At 50.7% G+C, this 20,566-nt stretch overlaps 12 protein-coding genes across 12 annotated transcripts; 8 read left to right on the forward strand and 4 right to left on the reverse strand.

The window, feature by feature from the left end:
- Positions 1-32: 32 nt before the first annotated feature.
- MRS44_012907 (uncharacterized protein) lies at positions 33-1,358 on the reverse strand (the record flags this gene model as incomplete). Its single annotated transcript, XM_046280293.2, has 1 exon — positions 33-1,358. One exon carries the CDS (start codon positions 1,356-1,358, stop codon positions 33-35), a length of 1,326 nt encoding a protein of 441 aa, XP_046126512.2.
- A 381-nt stretch (positions 1,359-1,739) lies between these two features.
- On the reverse strand, positions 1,740-3,309 carry MRS44_012908 (uncharacterized protein; the record flags this gene model as incomplete). The annotated part of the gene is made up of 3 exons (XM_046280292.2): positions 1,740-1,869; positions 1,920-3,108; positions 3,159-3,309. The coding sequence occupies 3 exons, from the start codon at positions 3,307-3,309 to the stop codon at positions 1,740-1,742; spliced, it is 1,470 nt and encodes a 489-aa protein (XP_046126511.2).
- An 873-nt stretch (positions 3,310-4,182) lies between these two features.
- On the reverse strand, positions 4,183-5,923 carry MRS44_012909 (uncharacterized protein; the record flags this gene model as incomplete). The annotated part of the gene is made up of 4 exons (XM_046277524.2): positions 4,183-4,758; positions 4,814-4,975; positions 5,025-5,536; positions 5,593-5,923. 4 exons carry the CDS (start codon positions 5,921-5,923, stop codon positions 4,183-4,185), a joined length of 1,581 nt encoding a protein of 526 aa, XP_046126510.2.
- A 723-nt stretch (positions 5,924-6,646) lies between these two features.
- On the forward strand, positions 6,647-7,942 carry MRS44_012910 (uncharacterized protein; the record flags this gene model as incomplete). Its single annotated transcript, XM_046277523.2, has 1 exon — positions 6,647-7,942. One exon carries the CDS (start codon positions 6,647-6,649, stop codon positions 7,940-7,942), a length of 1,296 nt encoding a protein of 431 aa, XP_046126509.1.
- A 705-nt stretch (positions 7,943-8,647) lies between these two features.
- On the forward strand, positions 8,648-9,814 carry MRS44_012911 (uncharacterized protein; the record flags this gene model as incomplete). The annotated part of the gene is made up of 1 exon (XM_046281638.2): positions 8,648-9,814. The coding sequence occupies one exon, from the start codon at positions 8,648-8,650 to the stop codon at positions 9,812-9,814; it is 1,167 nt and encodes a 388-aa protein (XP_046126508.2).
- Positions 9,815-9,828: 14 nt separating this feature from the next.
- On the reverse strand, positions 9,829-10,114 carry MRS44_012912 (uncharacterized protein; the record flags this gene model as incomplete). The annotated part of the gene is made up of 2 exons (XM_046281637.2): positions 9,829-9,983; positions 10,042-10,114. The coding sequence occupies 2 exons, from the start codon at positions 10,112-10,114 to the stop codon at positions 9,829-9,831; spliced, it is 228 nt and encodes a 75-aa protein (XP_046126507.1).
- Positions 10,115-11,544: 1,430 nt separating this feature from the next.
- Positions 11,545-13,543, forward strand: MRS44_012913 (uncharacterized protein; the record flags this gene model as incomplete). Its single annotated transcript, XM_065618956.1, has 6 exons — positions 11,545-11,600; positions 11,874-12,704; positions 12,755-12,841; positions 12,892-13,284; positions 13,406-13,430; positions 13,484-13,543. The coding sequence occupies 6 exons, from the start codon at positions 11,545-11,547 to the stop codon at positions 13,541-13,543; spliced, it is 1,452 nt and encodes a 483-aa protein (XP_065475028.1).
- Positions 13,544-14,105: 562 nt separating this feature from the next.
- On the forward strand, positions 14,106-14,666 carry MRS44_012914 (uncharacterized protein; the record flags this gene model as incomplete). Its single annotated transcript, XM_046273081.1, has 1 exon — positions 14,106-14,666. The coding sequence occupies one exon, from the start codon at positions 14,106-14,108 to the stop codon at positions 14,664-14,666; it is 561 nt and encodes a 186-aa protein (XP_046126505.1).
- Positions 14,667-15,102: 436 nt separating this feature from the next.
- Positions 15,103-15,867, forward strand: MRS44_012915 (uncharacterized protein; the record flags this gene model as incomplete). Its single annotated transcript, XM_046277522.2, has 1 exon — positions 15,103-15,867. One exon carries the CDS (start codon positions 15,103-15,105, stop codon positions 15,865-15,867), a length of 765 nt encoding a protein of 254 aa, XP_046126504.2.
- Positions 15,868-16,476: 609 nt separating this feature from the next.
- MRS44_012916 (uncharacterized protein) lies at positions 16,477-16,857 on the forward strand (the record flags this gene model as incomplete). The annotated part of the gene is made up of 1 exon (XM_046271577.2): positions 16,477-16,857. The coding sequence occupies one exon, from the start codon at positions 16,477-16,479 to the stop codon at positions 16,855-16,857; it is 381 nt and encodes a 126-aa protein (XP_046126503.2).
- A 522-nt stretch (positions 16,858-17,379) lies between these two features.
- MRS44_012917 (uncharacterized protein) lies at positions 17,380-17,724 on the forward strand (the record flags this gene model as incomplete). Its single annotated transcript, XM_065618957.1, has 1 exon — positions 17,380-17,724. The coding sequence occupies one exon, from the start codon at positions 17,380-17,382 to the stop codon at positions 17,722-17,724; it is 345 nt and encodes a 114-aa protein (XP_065475029.1).
- Positions 17,725-18,834: 1,110 nt separating this feature from the next.
- Positions 18,835-19,536, forward strand: MRS44_012918 (uncharacterized protein; the record flags this gene model as incomplete). Its single annotated transcript, XM_046277521.2, has 1 exon — positions 18,835-19,536. The coding sequence occupies one exon, from the start codon at positions 18,835-18,837 to the stop codon at positions 19,534-19,536; it is 702 nt and encodes a 233-aa protein (XP_046126501.2).
- Between the last annotated feature and the right edge of the window lie 1,030 nt (positions 19,537-20,566).

A 20,566-nucleotide genomic window follows, 5' to 3' on the forward strand; every position in this document is an offset into this window, starting at 1 on the left:
GAACAGGATGATCATTAGACAGGCTATCTTGACTACTGGAAAAACCGATTTGTCGGCCTAGGAAGACCAAGATGCTCTCTCAGTGTAGTCCCCTCATAGTCCTTGCGGAACAACCCACGCTTCTGCAACTCAGGCACCAGCCTGTGTGCCACATCATCCAATCCCTGAGGCAAGAAAGGGAACGTGACGGTGAATCCATCTGCTGCATCTTCATGAAGCCACTGACCCAACTCATCCGCAACACTCTCAGGTGTGCCTACAAAGGCAAGCCCAGAATAGCCTCCATACCTCCCCGCAAGCTGTCTAACAGTAAGTCCCTCTTCTTCGGCGAGCTTGATAACTCCGGCGCGGCCTGTCTTGCTTGCGTTGGTCTCAGGGATATCTGAGGGTAGAGGACCATCGGGATCAAAACCGGATGCGTCAGTGCCGAGTGCAACAGAGAGTGAAGCGATGGCGCTGTCGTAGTGCACAAGGCTGTCCAGCTCAAGACGCTTCGCCTTGGCTTCCTCCACAGTATCTCCAATAATAATTAGAGCAGCTGGAAGAATCTTCAAGTGATCTGGGTTTCTACCAGCAGCCTTGGCACGTCCCTTGATGTCAGCGTACAGCTCCTTGGCAGCCTTGATATCCCGAGGCGAGCAAAAGACAGCCTCTGCCGTTTCAGCGGCGAGTTGCTTTCCAGGCTCTGACTGTCCGGCCTGCACGATAACAGGCCATCCTTGAACTGGACGCGCAATGTTGAGCGGGCCCTTCACTTGGAGGTTATCACCCTTGTGGTTCAGAACGTGGAGCTTCTCGGGGTCAAAGAAGATGCCACTCTCTCGGTCTCGGATAAAGGCATCGTCGGCGAAACTATCCCAAAGACCGGTCACGACATCGTAGAACTCTCTGGCTCTCTTGTAACGCTCGCTGTGCTCGAGATGCTCGTCAGAGCCAAAGTTCTTGGATGACTCAGGATTGCCAGTTGTGACAATGTTCCACGCAGCACGACCATTGCTAAGATGATCCAAAGACGCAAAACGACGCGCGATATGATAAGGTTCGTCGTATGTAGTAGATGCAGTAGCCGCGAGTCCAATCTTTTCCGTGACTACCGAGAGTGCCGAGAGAAGCGTAAAGGGCTCGAACGAAGTGACTGTGTGGCTACGCTTGAGGGCTTCAGTTGGCATGTTCAGAACAGCAAGGTGATCGGCCATGAAGAAGGCGTCGAATTTGGCTTCTTCAAGCGTCTTGATGAAAGATTTGAGATGGGCGAGGTTGAAGTTGGCGTCTGGATAAGAGCCGGGATATCGCCATGCTCCCGTGTGCAGGCTCACGGGCCGCATAAAGGCCGTCAGGTGTAGTTGCTTTTGACTCATTGTGAATTTGTATTGGAGATTTGAATCTTGTTTAATGACAACGGAAAGTAGACTTCACTTATGTTTAGAAGCACCTGGCCTTTATACATGTAGATAAGACGCGCGGTAGTTGAAGATGACGCTAGATACCGGGCTCGATCACGACATCGGCTTCTGCGGGGAACGAAACGGGATGCTTACATATCCTGTCCGAGATTATCAATCCGATGTCCATTTGTAGCTATTTCCGTCTAGAATCGGGGGAACTTTGAGTGCGTCGAGTAACTTGAAGATGGAGCAAATTACAATCAATACTGGCTAACTGATAGTTAGTTACTCGAGCCGCTCCTACGATCTTTACCTCCCCATACCTCCCCATAGCCACAGTTGTCACATTGTATATCAGACGGAGATTGTTCTAGTTTGTAGTCCCTTCTGAGCCTCATTACCGTCCACTGGCGTATCGTGAGAATGGCTCGAATCATCTTCACTAACAAATGTCGACTCCTCAACTGGCGGACGTGATTTTTCACTACACTCATATTAGAAAGCTTCAAAACATCAGTTGTAGTCAAGACTTACCCGTGACTTCCAAAGACGATGCGAATGACCTGCGTCATAGCGACCAGACCAACAACCATAACCGCCGAGTATACATATCCCTTTGGGAAACGAGGCGCTTCAACCGTAGGATACACGAGCAGCGGGATCCACGCATTCGTTGAAGTGGCGATCGCCGTCATGAGAATTAGGGTCAACGCTCTTTGCTCGTTGTTATGTCTCAGGATAGTATTCGCCCATCCGTACAGCACAGAAGAAACTGCAACAGCAGAATATCCAACGCTAAAGGCAAACCACTTTGCGGCCTCTGGAACATTCCAGATTGCGAGGATGACGAGTCCGGTAAAGTTGATGGTTGACGCCAACGTGATAGCTGCTGGTCTTCCAATCCAGAGATCGGCGCTAAAGTTGATGAATAGGACGAAAAAGATGCCGAGACCGGGACTGATGGCTCCAAGTTGATTAAGTCTGGTCGTGCTGTACCGGTTAAGACTCTTGATCCAGAGTAAAAACGCAGCACTGTTGGCACTTGTGTTGAAGAAGAAAATGTCCCAGATAACCAAGAGGTAGAACTGCCAGCTTGTAAAGATGCGACGGAGCAACGTCCAGGAAAAGGGTGTGCTTTGAACTTTGGAGCCAGCTCGTTCCAGTCTCGCTTTGGCGAGGGCGATTTCTGACTTTTTCATGACCAGACGGTTGGGCTTGTCCGGTGTTCCAGGCCAGATAAAGTAGCCCACAAATGCCAGAGGCAGCGTGATGATTGCGTTGATGATAAACGCCCAGCGCCATCCTGGAAGGCCATTGACGCCGTCAAGATATTGAGTCGCAGCTCCTTGAAGAAGACTAGCAGTCATGGTACCAAGTGTAAGACCGATGTAGAAGGTGCCTCCTCGTCGACCAATTTCATCACTTCGATACCAAGAGCCCAGAACAAAGTGAACACCGGGGAAGTATGAAGCCTCAAAGATGGATACCATGAAGCGATATGCCATAATCTCTGCGTAGCTGTGTGCTCGGTATTGCAGTAAGGTGAAGATTCCCCAACCGAGGTCAAGACTGGGGACTAGATAGTGCATGGGAACGCGGGGGAAGAGGTAGATGAAGGGAAGAAGGCCGACGACGTTTCCAACGACAAAGATTGTCTGGAACTGAACTAGCTGGTTTCCAGTGAAGCCCAGTTCTTCGGCCATACCCGAGACGTAGGCATTGTCTTTGGACTGTTAGTGGGTGTTTAGGCTTGGGGGGATAAGATGAACTCACTGATGTTTGTCTGGTCGACATATTTCACCCAATAGATAGCAAAAGCATAGGGGACAAGCAGGAGATCGAGTTTCAAGATGAGTTTTCTCTCCTCTGGGGAATCAGTCGGCGAGTACCAATGGTACCATTTCCTAACTGGTGGACTCGACATTTTGCCTGCAGTTGCAAAGAATGCCAGATCCTCTGCAGAGGGAACAGCTCCAACTTATGCTGATCATCCAGCTGATACACCTCGCTAAAGATCTTTCATCCCGCCCCCGCAAACCGGCCGAGTCGTCACTATCATGGCCGAGCACACCAACCATCTGTGGGGGTTAAGAGCATGCGTATCTACTAGGATCCATGTATCCGACGAGAATTGCCGTTCTTAGAAATGGTCGGTTGGAATTTTGTTGTCTGGCTGCCAATCGGTGGTCGGGGTTGATGATGCCATTTCGACCACCATTGCGTGAGCCTCAAGCGATAGCGCCGTCTCTTTCAAGTCTTGGCCACGGCACATATTATCCTGATAATGCCGTATCATCTCCGGTTAGAAGTGCCTCAAAGAGACCACAAACCACTTTAGACCGCTTGATAATGCTGGATATAAAGCACGGGGTAAAACCACGCAGCGAGCTAGCAGTCACGTCATGAGCCTAACCCGGAGCTCGCTTGAACAGGTTCGGGGCAGTTTCAAACGAAAAATGCTGGTCATTTTATTATTCGCTGAATGCATATCTGGCGTATACATGAGGTCGAAAAACACCACCGGACCCCATTATCTTTTGTACATGACACATCTCTATCTTGCAAATCTGATAAAGAAAAAGGAAATATCAACCGTGTAACCAGGGAAACAAGCCTTTCGTCCGTTCTCGTGTGAGCTGAAACATGCATGAAAAATGTAGAGGCTGGCCAATGCCGTCTCATGAAGAATTGAAGTGTGGTGAGTCATCTTTCACTCATGCCATAACTGGATATCCGCGGCGTCTTGCCAGGTGACTTTAAACCAAATCTGTCTCGCTGCAGACGCGGTGCCATGTAATTACCTAGATGTCCTCGCCCAGATCATCTGCTTGCCCTTGTACAAGATAAGGCCAAGAGCCCAAACGACGATAATGACAAGGGCTTGCTGGGGCGCAAAGAGAGCTCCCCTCACAATGACGAACCCGCTCACGAGAACAAACAGGATAGGGTTGAACGAGTACGTCCTGTAAGGACGGTGGAGCTTTGGTTCGCGGTAACGGAGGATGATGGCGCCAAGAACCGTGAGGAAGAAGAAGGAAAACTCAGCGAGACCGTTCAGGGTCAGAAGAGCGCGGAAGTCGCCAAACAGGATGTACATGGTTCCAAGGAGGGCCGAAAGGATGACAGCGTTGATGGGCGCATCGGAGGTCTTGGCCTGGCCGTCTTGGGAACGGGTGTTTGTGTTCGAGTCAACAGTGAAGCCAACTCGGCCAACAATGGTAAAGTAGTCGGGAATCCAGTCCTTCTTGGCTGCAGCAACTGTCATGCGGCTGGCGACGAATGAGTTGCCGAGGAGAGAGCCAGCAATGACCAGGCAGACGAGGATGGCCATCAAGATGCCAAAGCCACGACCCAAGAGTAGTGTGATGGCGGTCTACACACAAAATATCAGTCAAGTTTTTCAAGTCGACCTCAAGATTTCAACTTACCACTGCCACGCTGTCAGTGGTGGAAACAACCTTCCAGGGAAGAAGGATGTAGTATCCAGCGTTGGCGAAAAAGAAGCAAACAATGGCGGTGGGAATCGATGTATTGATAGCCAGAGGCAGCTGCTTGGCAGGCTGTGACAGCTCAGAGGTGACATAGATGGCCTAGCATATGTCAACAAGAAACCCCCGTGCAAGTGATCAAACAACTCACCTTGTCCCAGCCGGAATAAGCCCAGAGAGCAGCATACAGAGCAGCCGAGTAGTGACCAAAAATCTCCCACTGGCTCAGTTGCGTCCAATCCGTCTCGGTACCATCGGGGTTCAAAGTCTTGCGCCAAGAAAACCAAGACTGGCTGAACCACTCCTCTCCGCCAATCTCCCGGTTGGGCTGCGCGAGATGGATGCCGATGACAGCCATGGCGGCGACAACAACGACAAAAATGCTGAAGAACTTGGTGACGACAAAGAAGTTGTTGAGACGCGTGCTGGCCTTGGTGCTGATGGAGTTGGCAACACTCATGCCGACGAGGACCATGATGGATAGCAGCTTGTGCTCAACCGTGCCGGAGGCATCAGTGACACCAGCAGCTGAGAAGGCGCTCTCAGCAAAGGCGATGCTAAGAATGGCGAGAGTCGCCGGCATAATAGCAACAATCCAGGTCCATGCTGCCAGGAAACCAAACACTGGACCAAAGATGTGCTGAAGGTAAGGCTGAACACCACCTGACATGTCGTTAGCACCAAAACAAATCTCATCCACTCATGTCTCAGCTTCAAACCTTCTCCGGGAATGGCGGTTCCGAGCTCTGCGAAAGTCGAGGCTCCGGTCCACGCGAGACCACCGCCGACGAGCCAGATCAAGAGGGCGATGCCCGGCGACGGGACATTGGTGTCAATTGAGCCGGGCGACGTGAAGACGCCGCTGCCGATGACGATGCTCACGACAATGCCAAAGGCCTCGACGGCTCCGAGATTCCGCGTGAATGACCCCTGCGCCTGCGCGTGTCGATCAGTGGGCGGGTACTCGGCGGACCCCTCGCGACTCTCATCGTGGTCCTCGGCCAGCAGAGGCTGGTGGTCTCTGATGTCGTCGACCTGGTGAGAAGGCATCTTCGCGTCACGTTGCGTCAAATGAGTGAAAGGCTTCGTTATCGCGCGAGATCAGCAAATCGTGGGAATAAGGAGGTCCGTTGGTTTGGTCTTGAGACGGCGCAAAATGCGGAAGCCAGATTGCGTGACCCCCCATAGCGGCTAATCGTCGGAGCTTACGTCAGAAAACGCCACAGGGGGAGGCAAAACACTGATCTTTTTCCTAAGGTAGTCTCAAATTGAGACAAGATCAGCCACAGTTGTTGGTTGTGTTTTTCTCAATCAATCTCGCGATGGCTTCCTCTTTTTGAAGTTGGAGCTTGGCCTGCATATGTCATGGTCTTTTAATTCGCCCTCGAGACCCCCGTTCGTGGGAATGCGCCCATCACTGAAACGGTAACATTTCCCCTTTGCAATTTAAAGCCCCCCGTTGTTTTGGACCCATCTGGCACACGCTCACTCGTCGCCTTTTCGTATTCACAGTGCAGGGACTCGCTTCTGTCATTCTGCCCACTGATCCCTGGTTCTGAAACGTTTTGACGAAACTATGCCAGCCGGGTTGGATAGTCCACCAATTGACTGCTAGAACTTGTGTAAACTTCCGTCGGATGTTTTATCGTGATAGGGGAATATAAAGAAGACTATGGTGCCGGTGCAGTGGTTGGCCGATTAAGCACCTTGAATTCACTTCCATTCTTTACCTTTTTTTTAACCTTCTTTTTTTAAAACTGCCGTTCGTTCAAAATGGGTTTCATTAACCGAAAGACCGCCGCTCTCGGCCTTCTCGCCGTGGGCAGCCATGCTGCTCCTCAGGCCGCGACCCCAACTGCTGATGCCCAGGCGGCACCCGCGACTTACACGGCGAACCCCAACGTTGGCCCTGGTGGCAGCAGTTTCAAGGATTCCGCTCACTTCCGCGTCTACGGTGGAAACACCAACGATGTTACCCAGGCTATTGACATGCTGGAGGGAGCGTACGACTGCTTTGTTGGAACCCTCAAGTGGCGTTCTCCCGGTCTATCTTTTAATGATGTTGAGGGTACTGGCGAGCACTACAAGACCAACATTTACTCTGTTGGTACTCTCGAGAACGCTGCTGGTGTGATGCACTCCGACTACGAGACCGGGCTGGCCTGGCTCGAGGTTGTTAACGAGTATCTGGCTGTTCCTGGCGTCACCGTTCACGAATATGGCCACGGCCTTCACTACCACCAGCGCACCTGGGTTGATCAGGGCCGAACTGGCGCTTGGTGGGAGACCCTCGCCAACTGGGTTGCTGATACCTACAAGACCTCCGACATTTGCGCCGATGCCCGATCCAAGCACAACCAGGAGACTTCTGCCACTGAGATCGAGCTTAACAAGGTCCTCGGCGACTCTCACCAGGTCATTGTCGACGGATCCGTCAACACTGGTAACTACTACCAGGCCTGGCCTTTCTTCACCTACCTCACCAACAACCCGGATGACTTTGCCGGCCTCGGCCAGGACACGTTGCGACAGTTGATGGTCCAATATCAGGAGGGCAGCAACGAGACTCCTCTCCACACTCTCGCCCGCGTCTCCCAGAACGCCACCGTCGGCGACATTGTCGGCCGCTATTGGGCCCGCATGGCCTACGTCGATATCGGCCACCCCTCTGCTCAGGAGGTCTTCTTCAACCAGCGCGAGACCATCAACTTTGCCAATGTCGAGGCTTCCGGAAACGGCTACAAGCCCAAGGCTGACCGCCAGCCCCGATACATGGGCGCCAACATCATCCCCCTGACCGTCTCTGGTAGCGAAGTCCAGGTCAAGGTGAGCTCTGATGCCGAGTTTGTCGCCACCATCGTTGTCTACCGTGAGGGCGGTGAGTCATCCTACGTTACTCTTACCAACGGTGCTGCTACTGTTCCCGTCAAGACTGGTGAGCAGGTCAGCGTTGTTGTGGCCAATGCTCCTGCCGAGCCCATTCTCTACGACGGCTTCAACCTGAGCGACGAGGTTTCCAAGGGTCTGGACTACACCCTCGAGGTAACCGGCGCCACTGTTCAGGCTTAAGTATAATCCTGACTATTGTGCGGCTTTCCATTCTTGTACATAGAAAATTCCATAGATAGTCAAGGTATATACAAAAAGCATGGCAATCCAAAGGTTAAATGCTGCATCTATCCCGGTGTGAATATCCTGACGAGTCAAAGCAGCAATAACAGGGTTATGATGGTCCTCTAGTAAGAAGTACTAAAGATCTCATGATAGACTTGGCAAATAATGAAATAGTTTATTAGGTTGCTTATTAGTAGCGCGTTAAGCCCACAAGTAAGGAACATAATTATATCTTCATAGAGAACAAAGAACCCTCATCAAAAGTTAAATAAGCATTTATTTATTCTATTCCCGGGACTAAAAAAGCTCTCCTTAATCTTAAGCCTTATCTTCTAACCAATTTATCGGATCTGCGGATAATTGACCAGATAAATCCTTACATATCCTACATTGGCCCCCAATTCTGTGACCTTGTAGACGACTTATATTGTGTTGTGTTTTCTGAGGCTATCGCGACCTCCCTTTCCAGGGCCCGCCTCACCACGTTGGGAGCTGCCTGCAGGATCCAATCCGACAATAGCAATAGCCGCCAGCAGAAGAACCGCCAAACACCAATGTTATCGCGCAGATTGCTTATTAACAATTTCTACTGCCAACAAAAATTGACATCTCACCGGGCTGAGATTATGTCCCTTCAACCTTTTCTTTGACGCCGCCGCCATGACCATATGCTCTCTATGCCTCCCGGCCTTGGTAGTCCCAACACAGCTGCCGATACTACAAGTATCTGACGTTGGCTCCCTCCATCCTTGCGCTATACCATTTGTTCGCGCCAGCCGCGATGATGCACCCGCTATTGACCAAGTTGGGTTGCTCCATCATTCCAGCCTTGATTCACTCTCGCTTTCAGCAGAGAACTGCCCGCTTTGCAGAGTCATCTTGCAAAAGATTGAAAAGTTCATCCAAGATTTTAAACAGATGGAGCAGAATGCCTATAATAGGGCCTGGTGGATTGATCACCTAGGCCATGCTCTTCCCGCTGAGTGGACCCTCAGACTGGTCCAACGTGATGATGAGGCGGATGGCTTCGTGGTCCTTGCCATTAGCAAGAACGAGGAGTACCTCTACATGATTGATGTTTTTGGGTTCTGCGTCGAACCTGAAGAGTCAATGTATTCGATTTCCAATTTATCGGACCGCGGAGCATCTGTTACTGGACTAGTTCGCGGGGCTCGAGTTGATCCCGATGCTGGGTCTCAGAGAACCTTGAATGTGGCTGCTGGCTGGATACACGACTGTGTGTCAAACCACGACGGCTGCCACCCTCTTCAAAGCCCACTTCCCTCACGACTTCTTGACTTGGGCGCTTTTGATGACCCAAGCAAAACCCGCCTGTGGGAGACGAAAGGCACGACGAGATCCGATTCCTATGTGACCCTCAGTCACTGTTGGGGAGTTGACATCTCACATCATGTGAAAACTAAACAAGCAACACTCCCTAGTCACTTGGACACTATCATCGTACAGGAACTCCCTCAGACTTTCCAAGATGCAATCAACGTCACACGCCATCTTGGCATACGCTTCCTCTGGATCGATTCTCTCTGCATTTGCCAAGATGATCCTGATGACTGGGCCAGAGAGGCTGCTGCCATGCAGCGGGTCTATGCCGGAGCATTCTTAACCGTCTCCGCGGACGGCGCGCCAGGGTCTGCGCATGGGTTCTTGCAAAGGCGGGAACGAAGGCATGTGCCTATACCATTGAAATTTACTCCTGAAAACACTGACTCAGCCACTGCAACAAGACCGAAGGAAACTAGTGTACCTACGTACGCCTTTGAATTCCCCCGTGGGAAGCATTCAAGAAGCGCGTTTTACTTGCGTTGATGGGTCAGCCTCTATCATACCGGGCCTTCGCCTAGCTTCCCTATGAAGCCACCGTCGAATTTGTACGCATGGTACTCCCTGGGGAATGGTGATTCGTAACAGGCGTCAAGGAAGCCGGGCCAATTCTTCATGGTGTTCAAAACCGAATCACCAATTCCAATGATGTCGCCTATCAGAAGCTTAGTTCATCATATTGAGTGAGAAGAGAGAAGAAAGGGCGGTCGTACCGTAGTCTTCGAAATTAGGCCGGCGGTCGATGACACGAACGTCGTGACCCTTTCGGTATCCTTCGATTGCCATGCCGAGACCTGCAATGCCGCCACCCACAATTAGGATGGACAGCCCGGATGAAGGATACCTCTGGATTGGCTCCACATTGTTGAACGTGTTTGGCACAGTTGGGAGAAGTGGTTACTGGAGTAATTGGCAGAAAAGAAATCCGGATTAACAGGTCGGGGATACTTATAGCTGTAGTTTACGTATATGTATAACCGAAGAGTAAGATATCTGCTTCCACGGAAGTTCGGGGAGGTCGTGATCCCGTATAAACGGGGGTCGTGGATACGGCCAAGGCTCATGCGGCCCAGGGACGGGATTGCTCAATAGTCCGGCGGCATTTGGGTAATGATCTGCATTACCCGTGAAGCTTGAAAGTTATGGCTTAGTTCAAAATGATTCTGGAAGACCATTTTCTGGCTTGGCTTCGCAGTCGACTAAGAACTACGCTGTGAGACGTAAGAGGGGGGGCGGCTACCACTGACACTCCCACGGAGATGCTATTAGTCGATTCAAGCGCCAGCATCACGGGTACTTTCGAACAGACTCAGCACTTTCCCCATTGATGCTAAAGTCATTAATAAGCGGGAGAAGGGGCTGGGTTGGAAAGAGAGTCGTCTTCTCGATGCACACCCTAATTACATCAAACCCAGGTTTCGAAGCTGACCCACCGATCTGCGGCCTTCAGGACCCGATAGTAGCAGTATGAGCGTATAGAACCAGATGTGACGGTGTAGAAGCAGCTATTTCTGAGACCTCATCATCCCCATATTTTTTTGGTTGTTGGAAAACAGAAGAGCATTCGCATCTCTCGAGGGAATTTTAGTACAAACTCACTTGGTGCATGGCGGTTTCACTACATCATCGAATCAAAGTATGTCACATAATTATCTAACTAAACATTATCTTAGAAGAACATCTTCACGAGAATGGCCTGAGCCCCCGCGTGCTTCGACGTCGGGGTGTCGGTCTCCCTTGTGCTACATCTGTTAAGAATAGATTCTGGATAACATGCAGTAAACTGATTAAAGGACTATAATTTATTGCGTATGTAGAAAAACAGATTTCCCACTTCATCATTCCCAATCCATTCCCATCTTCTCGCATGTTCTACCTGGGAGCTTACGTCCATTGCTCAATACAGATCAACCAATGGCTCTGCATCTTACACAGCATGCCATCTGCACCCTGAAGAGCATCGTTACTCCCCCACGGTCCCATAGAACCTCGGAATCTCCTCCGCATCCGCACTCTGCCTGAAGCCCCCTCGGGGATACCATGCCGGAGGTCCACGGTCAAGCCCGGGCCGGTGACTCAGTTTCTCCGTGCCCTATTGTCAAAAGTGGATCCGGAGGGCGCGACATGTGGCCACTTGTGTCCGGGCGGAGGAAAAAGCCGCCAACCTCCGCCACTTTTCCGCCCTCCTCCGCAGATTCATTCCTACCCTCTCAGACATGGATTCTGCAAAGCGGAAGCGTGCCGCCAAGGCCTGTAATTACTGTAGGAAGAGGTAGGTTACACGAGGATGACAGTGGGCGTAGAGTCTACCAGACACAACATGTTTGCTGCTCTTCGGTGCCTTTTTACGTGATGGACTGTGCTGATGATTGACTTTTCACCGCTAGAAAGAGAAAATGTGATGGTAGGCAGCCGGTTTGTTCCCTCTGCGAAGAGGCAAACAACTCTGAATGCGAATATCGGGATGAGAGTGAGAGCAACAAGTATGTACCTTCAGACATGTTTACGCCAATCACCTCATTCATTTGCTGACTGCAGCTGGCAGACGAATCGCTGTCGAGGTAGACCGAGTCGATGAAATCTTTAGTCGGCTCGAGACCCTCGAGTCTACCTTTCGCCATGCGATAGCAGTACGGAGGGATAGGAGTCCTGTCTCTACTCCTTATACCTTGCCACGCCATGGAGAAGCCATCAGTCCTGAAAATGCGGCTGCCTCGGTCCCTTCCACGACCGACAGACCGGGAACGGCTTCTTTATCCCACTTTGCCAACAATAATGTCTTCAACACCACCATGGACATACCCTTGTCTCACTCATCCACGACGGGAAACCTCCTTCGCTCAGCACCCGCCAAAGCGTTGCTGGGCCACTATCCCGCTGACCTGTTTCTCCATATTGAACTTCGCCGACCTATCCCCGACGGCCTGCAGCTCATTCCAGTACCGACCAACCAGATAAACTTGCCCACGTTACAACCCGATGAGACGGATATCCTGATACAGAACTTCTTTCGACTAGTGCATCACTTTCATCCTATCCTTGACCAGAGGGCATTTCACGACTTGTACAACCGGACTATTGATGATGGCTTACGTCCCGATCTTGCCTCTGCTTTGGTCTTGGTCGTGCTGGCTCTTGGAGCTGTAGCCGCTGCAACACCGAACCTGTCGGAGCCTTCGTGGCACCCTGGTATTCAGTATTTTACTCCTGCCGTTCGACTCCTCTTGGCCGAGTCTCTGTGCTCGTTTGGTGGCAATCCCATCCTGCCGCAGGCGCTGTACCTGGCGGCGCTTTACTATAGTTATATATCCAGGCCTCTACTCGCTTGGAGGCTGGTTCATATGGCATCTACGGATGTGCAACATTACTGGATCCGGTGAGTCAAATTATTTGGTGATATTGACGATTGCTAACTTCTGGGATAAGCTCTGAGAAGTTGCTCCGTGATGGCCAGGGCGGATCACAAGATCAGTCAATTCTCAGGGTCTTTTGGGCGATTCTCGTCCTTGAATGGTGCGTTACTTGCCGAGGAGAGCTGTGCGCGATGTGCTAACTACCCGTAGCGATATTCTTGCCGAGCACCATCTTCCACGCAGCGGTATTGAGAAGATTGTAGACAAACTGCCCTATCCCTGGTCTGACGGTCCATCTGAGCCTTACATGCACCGCTGGCTCGCGGACCTTTCATCACGCCGCCTACTCAACCGGATTCACTACGTGCTGTATGCTGGTGCTGAACCGGGTACCGGGGGTGATGGGGCCGCTGAACACTCGGCAGATGAAAGTCTTCCTAACCTGGCGAACGAGTTGAATCACCAACTAGGCGGTTGGTATCATCTCCTCCCTCATAGCATACGGCCGAACTTGGATAGTCCTCCATCTGGGGCGGACGACACCATGGTTACGATACGCTACCATACCACAGGGGATATCATTTTAGACCCTTTCTGTATCAGGTTTGCGCATTGGCACCCGATGCATCTCCAAGTGCGACTTTACTCGAGAATGCTGAAAGATGTTTGTTCCATTGCCGGGGATACTTGGATGCCGTGGAGCATGCTGTCCGCGCCCCTACAGCTTCACTGGAGAACTTGCTACATGGGTAAGTGAAGTACGTTCCTTGAAGCGAAACTCAAATGCTAACTAGGACATCAGAACGATGGCGGTTGTATTGCTGCTATCATTCGCCGCCTTTTCCAAACTCGAACCTCTTAGAGTACCAGACCTTAATCAACTACAAGATAAGGGGATACGGATCTGTGAGAGATGGGCGTTTCCGGGATCGAGTATTGAGCAGATGGTTGTCATCTTGCGTGCGCTGAGAGCTAAATGCATCGATACGGGATGAACGATGGGCAGTCATATAGTAACTGCTATAGTGATATCTTTTGTAAAAATACCCTTGATAACGTTTCTCTTGAACATTGGTCCAACGTTGTCATCAAGTGTCGATCTCACAGGCGGGCACTCTCCCGTGTTTGACATTAGGGCGCACGCTAAAACACGCCTTCACGTCGACAACCGGGAATGCCGTGGAACCTTCAAGATTCTGCCGATAACAATTCTCAGAGAAAATCCACAAGGAGGTCTATTCGGAGCCAGCTTTTAAATGTCAAGGGATGTCAGAGGAAATTGACCTAACAAATTCCTTACGTGAACCCTCTGAAAGATCATACGACACCATCCCCTCCTCAAACACGTAACATCGTCTTTACTTTCACCGACCCAAGCGAAACGCTAGCCATATTACGTTAGTCGAATCAAACCCACCGATCCAATGGCGGTAAAAGAATCGCAGCCTGTTGCAGCAACCAACAAACCTGTCACTATCCGCCCGGCAACCGCCAAGGATGCTGGTCGTATTGCAGAACTCGGGGCCCACGTTTTCGCAGTGACGTTTGGCCACTCGGTCGAGCCACACGAACTGGAAGCTTTTCTCGAGGAATCTTACACTCCATCGGCTATTGCGAAGGATATAAACGACCATGACAAGGATGTGATAGTCGCGACCGATGCGAATAATGACATCCTTGGCTTTGCGTACCTCACGCGGGGGAGTACTGAACCTTGCGTCCAACGTGTTGAGAATACAGTCGAACTTCAGCGCATCTACGTCCACCCCTTGGCACACGGTAAAGGAGTCGGGCGTGCCTTGGAGAGGGCCATCGAGAACATGGCACGGGAACAAGGCTTCAAGAACATCTGGCTTGGGGTCTGGGAAGAGAACCCGAGAGCAATCAAGGCATACGAAAAATGGGGATACACTCAAGTGGGGGATCATGACTTTGTTATTGGGACGGTGGTTCAGACGGATAATATCATGCTTAAGGCTTTATGAGGGTAATTTTGGGATGGCGTTTGGGTAGTTAGGGAGCTCTATTAGACGATAGATTACTGACGTTACAAAATCCATATCCTTCGGACAAGTCCTCCGTCGATAACCAGCGACTTCGGAGTCTTTCGCCGGCTCCGAAATGTGCAAACAGGGTGATAGCGCTACCACTGACCAATGTCGCTCTCTCGGTTCGCTCTAGGCTCTGATTAGAATGACCGAGTCGTTGATTTGCCGCGCCGAGAACCTCCCACACCGGCCCGGTCTGTCGTCATATGGGGCGGTCCGCTTGTCCCGCCGCTGACTTTAAGACGTGCATTGCGCCTTGCGATTACCCCAGATTCTCATGGTTACCCTGCCGAACCTGATCATCAACTTATCCATCGCTGAGAGTATCTTCTTCTCGATCAATTGTTCCTAGAATACTTGCCCATCTTCCATCATGTACATTCGAGCTGCTCACGCAGAGACTGATCTGCGCGTTCTTCGACGCCTCATCCACGAGAACCCTCTGGGCATGCTCACGACAGGCATCAGATCCCCCACATACCACTTCCTTCAAAGCAGCCACATCCCATTCATCCTCGATGTTCAAGATGAATCTAGCGAAACCGAACTTGGGCGGTTGCGAGGCCACCTCGCCCGACAAAACCCCCAGAGCAAAGCCATGATGGAAGCTTGCACCTCCAATCCTAGCGCCAACAACTTTCTCGAAGATGAAGTCCTCGTCATTTTTACTAGGCCAGCTCACCATTATGTTACGCCTAAGTTTTATAAGGAGACGAAGCCTGCGACTGGAAAAGTCGTGCCTACTTGGAACTATGCCGCTGCGCAGGCGTATGGAAAAGCGCGCATCTACTTTGAGAACAACGATGAGACATCTTCATTCCTCGGAAAGGCTATCTCTGACTTGAGCCATCATGCGGAGACCAATCAGATGGGATATACCGGCGGAGATAGACCTTCGGAGTGGAAGGTCACAGACGCTCCCGAGAGGTTCATCGAACTGCTGAAGCGGAACATTATTGGCATCGAGATTGAAGTCGATAGACTGGAGGGCAAGTTCAAGATGAGCCAGGAGATGGGCAGGGGAGACAGGGAAGGAGTTATCAACGGCTTTGAGAGTTTGCAGTCGGAGAGGGGAGATGATATTGCAAAGGTGGTTAGGGAGCGTGGTGAAATCAAGGATAGGCAGGCTCAGAAGTGAACTTGTTGAGGGTTTTGAGGCAGAATTAGTTTAGAATAATGATACCAAGTTCAAGAAGAGTTTTCATACATGACAGAACTTTTTGCATTTCCCAGATTATCTCAGCGAACACGGACGACAAAGCCTGTCATCTTGAGATAGATTCGTGGTATCCCTTAGGATAAGGGTTAGATATGCAGTTAGAAGAGACTCTATGCGAACCTTGTTTAATCTTAGACCTATTTCTTTTCATCTTAGACTTCTCTTTCACAAGATTGTTCAATACTCATGAGGATTTTATGAGATGGTCAATCTGGCGGGTAGGCCACAGAGCCAAGCTCGTGTGCCAACTGTCCGCTCTCCAGAATAAGAACAAGGTGCAAATCTACATCATCAGCAAGTATACCGACCCGGTTGCAGAATAACCCCTGTAAAATACACATCCACCAACATGTAACAGCATATAGTCTAATTGCTTGGCTCAAGATGGGTCATCTCGGCCCGCCGATTGTCTCGGCCCGGCGGGCTCTCAGCCAAGATAAAAGCCCAAGGAGTCGTCTCGATCCTTTGAAAGAGTCATCCTCTTACCTTTAATCTAAAACTCAAATCCACGTCTTTGAAATCGCAGTCATGAAGACAATCTGCCCCGACCGCGCCCCTCGCACCATCGGCCCCTATGTCCACGCCGTCGTCCACGGGGACTTTGTCTTTACCACGGCCTGCATCCCTCTCGACCCAGAGACAAACAAGCTTATCGAAGGAGACGCCGAAACTCAGCTTCGACGCATCTTTGAGAACCTCAAGATCATTCTTCAAGAATCCGGCACCACACTTAACCATATCATCAAGCAGAATGTCTACCTCACCAACTTTGACGACTTTGAGGTTTTTAATAAGGTTTCGGCTGAATATCTTGGAGAACATAGGCCGGCGAGGGCGACGATGAAGGTTTTGGAGTTACCAAAGAAGGCCAGGATGGGGCTGGACGTAGTGGCTGCTCTGCCTCACTGAGTTCTCGACCCGAATCACGAGCAATGACGAAGCAGCTCTCTTGTTGTGCAGTATCGCTTCCAATGTGTTTTGAATGCAACAGTGTTAAAAATTGCTTGTTTACTGGCGTGTCTAACACTTCGTGTTTGCCTTTGATGAGAAGAGTCATAAACTCTATCTATCGGTGCAGTTATCCCATCAAGGGCCGGGCTTCCACTATAACTAAAGAACACAATATCAACACATCATAACATCATATCCCAATTACCACAGTGTCCTATTTTTAGCCCTTTTGTTGCCTGCAGTAGAAGACGAGTCATAAGCTCACTAATCGGGCTCACACGGGGGCTACGCATGCAGGCGTTCACTGTGGATGACGTCGCACAAGGTTTCACAGCATCTTGGTAATGAGTCACACGTAAAAGTCGATCGTGTTGTTACCGACCCAAGCATAAAGCCGGCCGCATCTTCTTAAGTCCCGCTACTGTTATTGCTGCCGTCGTCGTTGTTAATCCCACTTCCCTCGTCATGGAGAACATCGTCATGGAGAACGCCGCCCCAGACTTACAACTATTAAACCCAAAGCCAGAGGCAAAGGGCGAATTTCGCCTCTTTCCTAAATTTCCGTTGGACGTTCGGTGTGCGATCTGGGAACAAGCACTTTCCCATGAGCGTCTTATCTTTATCGATCTTGTCCCCCCTGAAGCCGACCTCGCGAGTTATTGGTACCGTCCCTGGGACCCTTGGGTAGAGGGACCAACTCCCAACGACTACGTTATCGTTTTATCGCAGCGCCCAATCATCAGCAAGCTATTTCGTGTCAACGCAGAATCCCGGTCCTGCGCATCCCGCTTCTATCGGGTCCAGCTTCCCTGTACCTACCAATAAGGGGACCATGTGGAAGAGAATGGCACTCTGTACTTCAACCCCGAACTGGATATCTTGACGATTTCGGGCTTTGAGTATTTCGTCAAGTTTGCCCATGACATCTGGGTTCACGACCCGAGACATGTAGGGCTTCTCAATATGGCTCTATTCGACCATAGAGTTAGGCCCATGTATACCCACGAGAAGGAAAACAATCGCCTGCGCGAGGTGGTATCTCGGCTTCGGCGCGTCATGTTCCCGTTCATGCAGGAATATAGCGCCGAATTTCGACGTGTGCGCTTTCCCGGCACAAACGACACTATCCCGAGACTCAAACCACTCTTCTACCGACCCATCATGCCCGCAACGCCTATTTTCCATCGGCGACCCGATCCTAGACCTATTCAGGCAGAGCTTAGACAGGTATTCATTGGCTCACTTGGCCCCCGGGTCAGGATTCATGAATGGGTTAGCTTGGTTGCCGCACTGGGCGCGCAGCAAGATATCGAATACCGATTCATGGTTACGTACAGGGATGAATGAAAGAGCGCAGATCAGCAATCGAGACAATGCTGTGAGATACATTCAGGAGGAGGATAAGCAGTGGAAGGAACGATTGCGTCGTCCTCGGAACAAAGTGTGTCAGCCTGAATGGCTATCAAGCGCCATCGACGAGACTTGCCAAGATGCAAACCAGGTACCTCAACCAGTGATGGGGTTTTGGCTCTTCCCCATTGAGTGCCTTGGGCCTTTGCCTCCAGTCAGCAAGAATCCTGCAACTCCCTACCAAGGCCCTTGGGTCTTTGACAGGGTAACCACAAAAGGTCAACGGCCCGGCCGCTATCTAACGAAAGTCAACATGTCTGAGTATTGGCCTGAGCTTTGTCTATCATATCTTCTATAGATGTCCTATAGGTAGGTAGGTAGGTAGGTCGCTGAAGTTACGAAGCGTAAAGCCGGTTCACTTACAACCTCAACCAGCTTGTGGATCACGTGATAGGAAAACTCGGCCATTTCTCATTTTGCCCCATTTCAAAGTGCGACTCATACGATGTTGAACCTTGATTCAGGCCAGGTCTCCAACAACTTTGCACCCGAATATGATGCCCTTTTCCATATGACTAGCGAAACATGGAGGAACTTCATATTAAGCCCTCTGGCATCTTGATGCAAAAAGAATTCATCACGTCAGAACACGAAGCCAAACTTGTCAACCTCTTTCAGCACGAGCTGGACTGGCCTGCACGCTCAGGACGGCTATCACTGCACTGGGGGTATACCTTTAGCTACAAGACTTTTGGAATCGATGAAGATATTCCTTTCAAGCCATTCCCAGACTGGCTGGTCCCTCTACTACCCACTACCGAAGGTCGCCCGCCGGACCAGGTCTGCCTCCAACATTACGCACCTGGCACTGGTATACCACCTCATGTCGACACCCATGGTGCATTCGACCAACTATATGCGCTTTCCTTAGGATCACCGTTGTTCATGCAGTTTCTCGACAAAGAAACGGGTGAAAAGACAGAGGTGGATTTGCTACCACGGAGCATGATCCAGATGAGCGGGGACTCGAGACTTCACTGGACACACGGCATCAAGTCTCGTAAGACTGATACCCTACCGAATGGGACAGTGAGACCAAGGAAGGATCGCTGGAGTCTTACATATCGCTGGCTACGCGAGGGTGGAGAATGCGAGTGTGGGAATGAGAAGTTGTGTGATACAGCACAAAGACGAAAGGGCGTGGAGAGAGAATATCGGTGGAAGCAATATGAGGAGGATGTAAAGAAGAATGAAAAGACCACAGGCCATATTGGGTTGGCGAGTTGACCTTGAGATCTATCCCGTTGGCTCAAGGTTGATGATTAGGTGTATTGATTCCCTGTCGACTCTTTTCCCATCTTTGAACATAGCACAAGTGAAGTTAGTGTTGACGACTGCACTTGAAGGCGAACTGAGAAGATCATCAAATGTTTCAAAGGGCACAGCTAAACAATAGACTATAGTTGATACAGAGACTAAGAAGATGAAGAACCAAATCGGTTCTATCAAGATAACAAGATTAATCAAAACAGGATGATAGGGTAGACGACACCGGCATGACACCGCAGGGACCGTTGTGTGAGCCCGAGGCAGGTGATGCACAGCCCACAGAAGGCCCTTGGCGATAGAGCCAACACCAAGCAGGCCTCGAGTAAATGTCTGGACGATATGTTAGAGGGCAGCACCGGCTTTTGCCATGGTAAATCAACCGAGCCGATGGCAGCCTACAGACTGCCACAGTCTAGACTCTCCAATAAGGATATCCCTAATGATAAACTGCATGTTGACCTCTTCAGCTTCTCCAAAGCCAAGACAAGACGATGCACACATCCCCAACAGCCCAGCGAATAAAACGTGGAGTGAAAACAATCCACGCTTCGGTAAACTCGCTTGGCGTGCTGGGGTGTCGTCTCGCTATTAAGAATATCCCAAATGGGAATACACGAGACTTGCAAGCGAAGAGAAACCTCGTTATTTTTCGCATGGGACCACCCGAGCGATCTGCGTGGTCCAGAAAACGCCAAAGCGTCCTCGTTGGCTGATAATGATCCGATTTCCACTCTGATGATCAGATAAGATCAGTGCTCCTCTCCAGGAAACCTCAACCCCCACCCTCGAGCTGAACGCGGGCCTCTTTTCAATCTCTCACTTCTTACTCGTAGGCCGTACCTCCGGCTGCTCGGGGGCGTTCAGCTGCAGCCCAGACAACGCGACAAACAGGTTCGCTGGTTCCACTTGCTTCTCGGTTGCACGGCACGAACCCCATTGTATTGTGTAGTTCTTTTTGTTCCTGGTCACATCATTCCAGCGCACACAT

Source organism: Fusarium solani, assembly GCF_023522795.1.
Source record: "Fusarium solani strain SB1 chromosome Unknown bctg00000008, whole genome shotgun sequence".
Lineage (NCBI taxonomy): Eukaryota > Fungi > Ascomycota > Sordariomycetes > Hypocreales > Nectriaceae > Fusarium > Fusarium solani.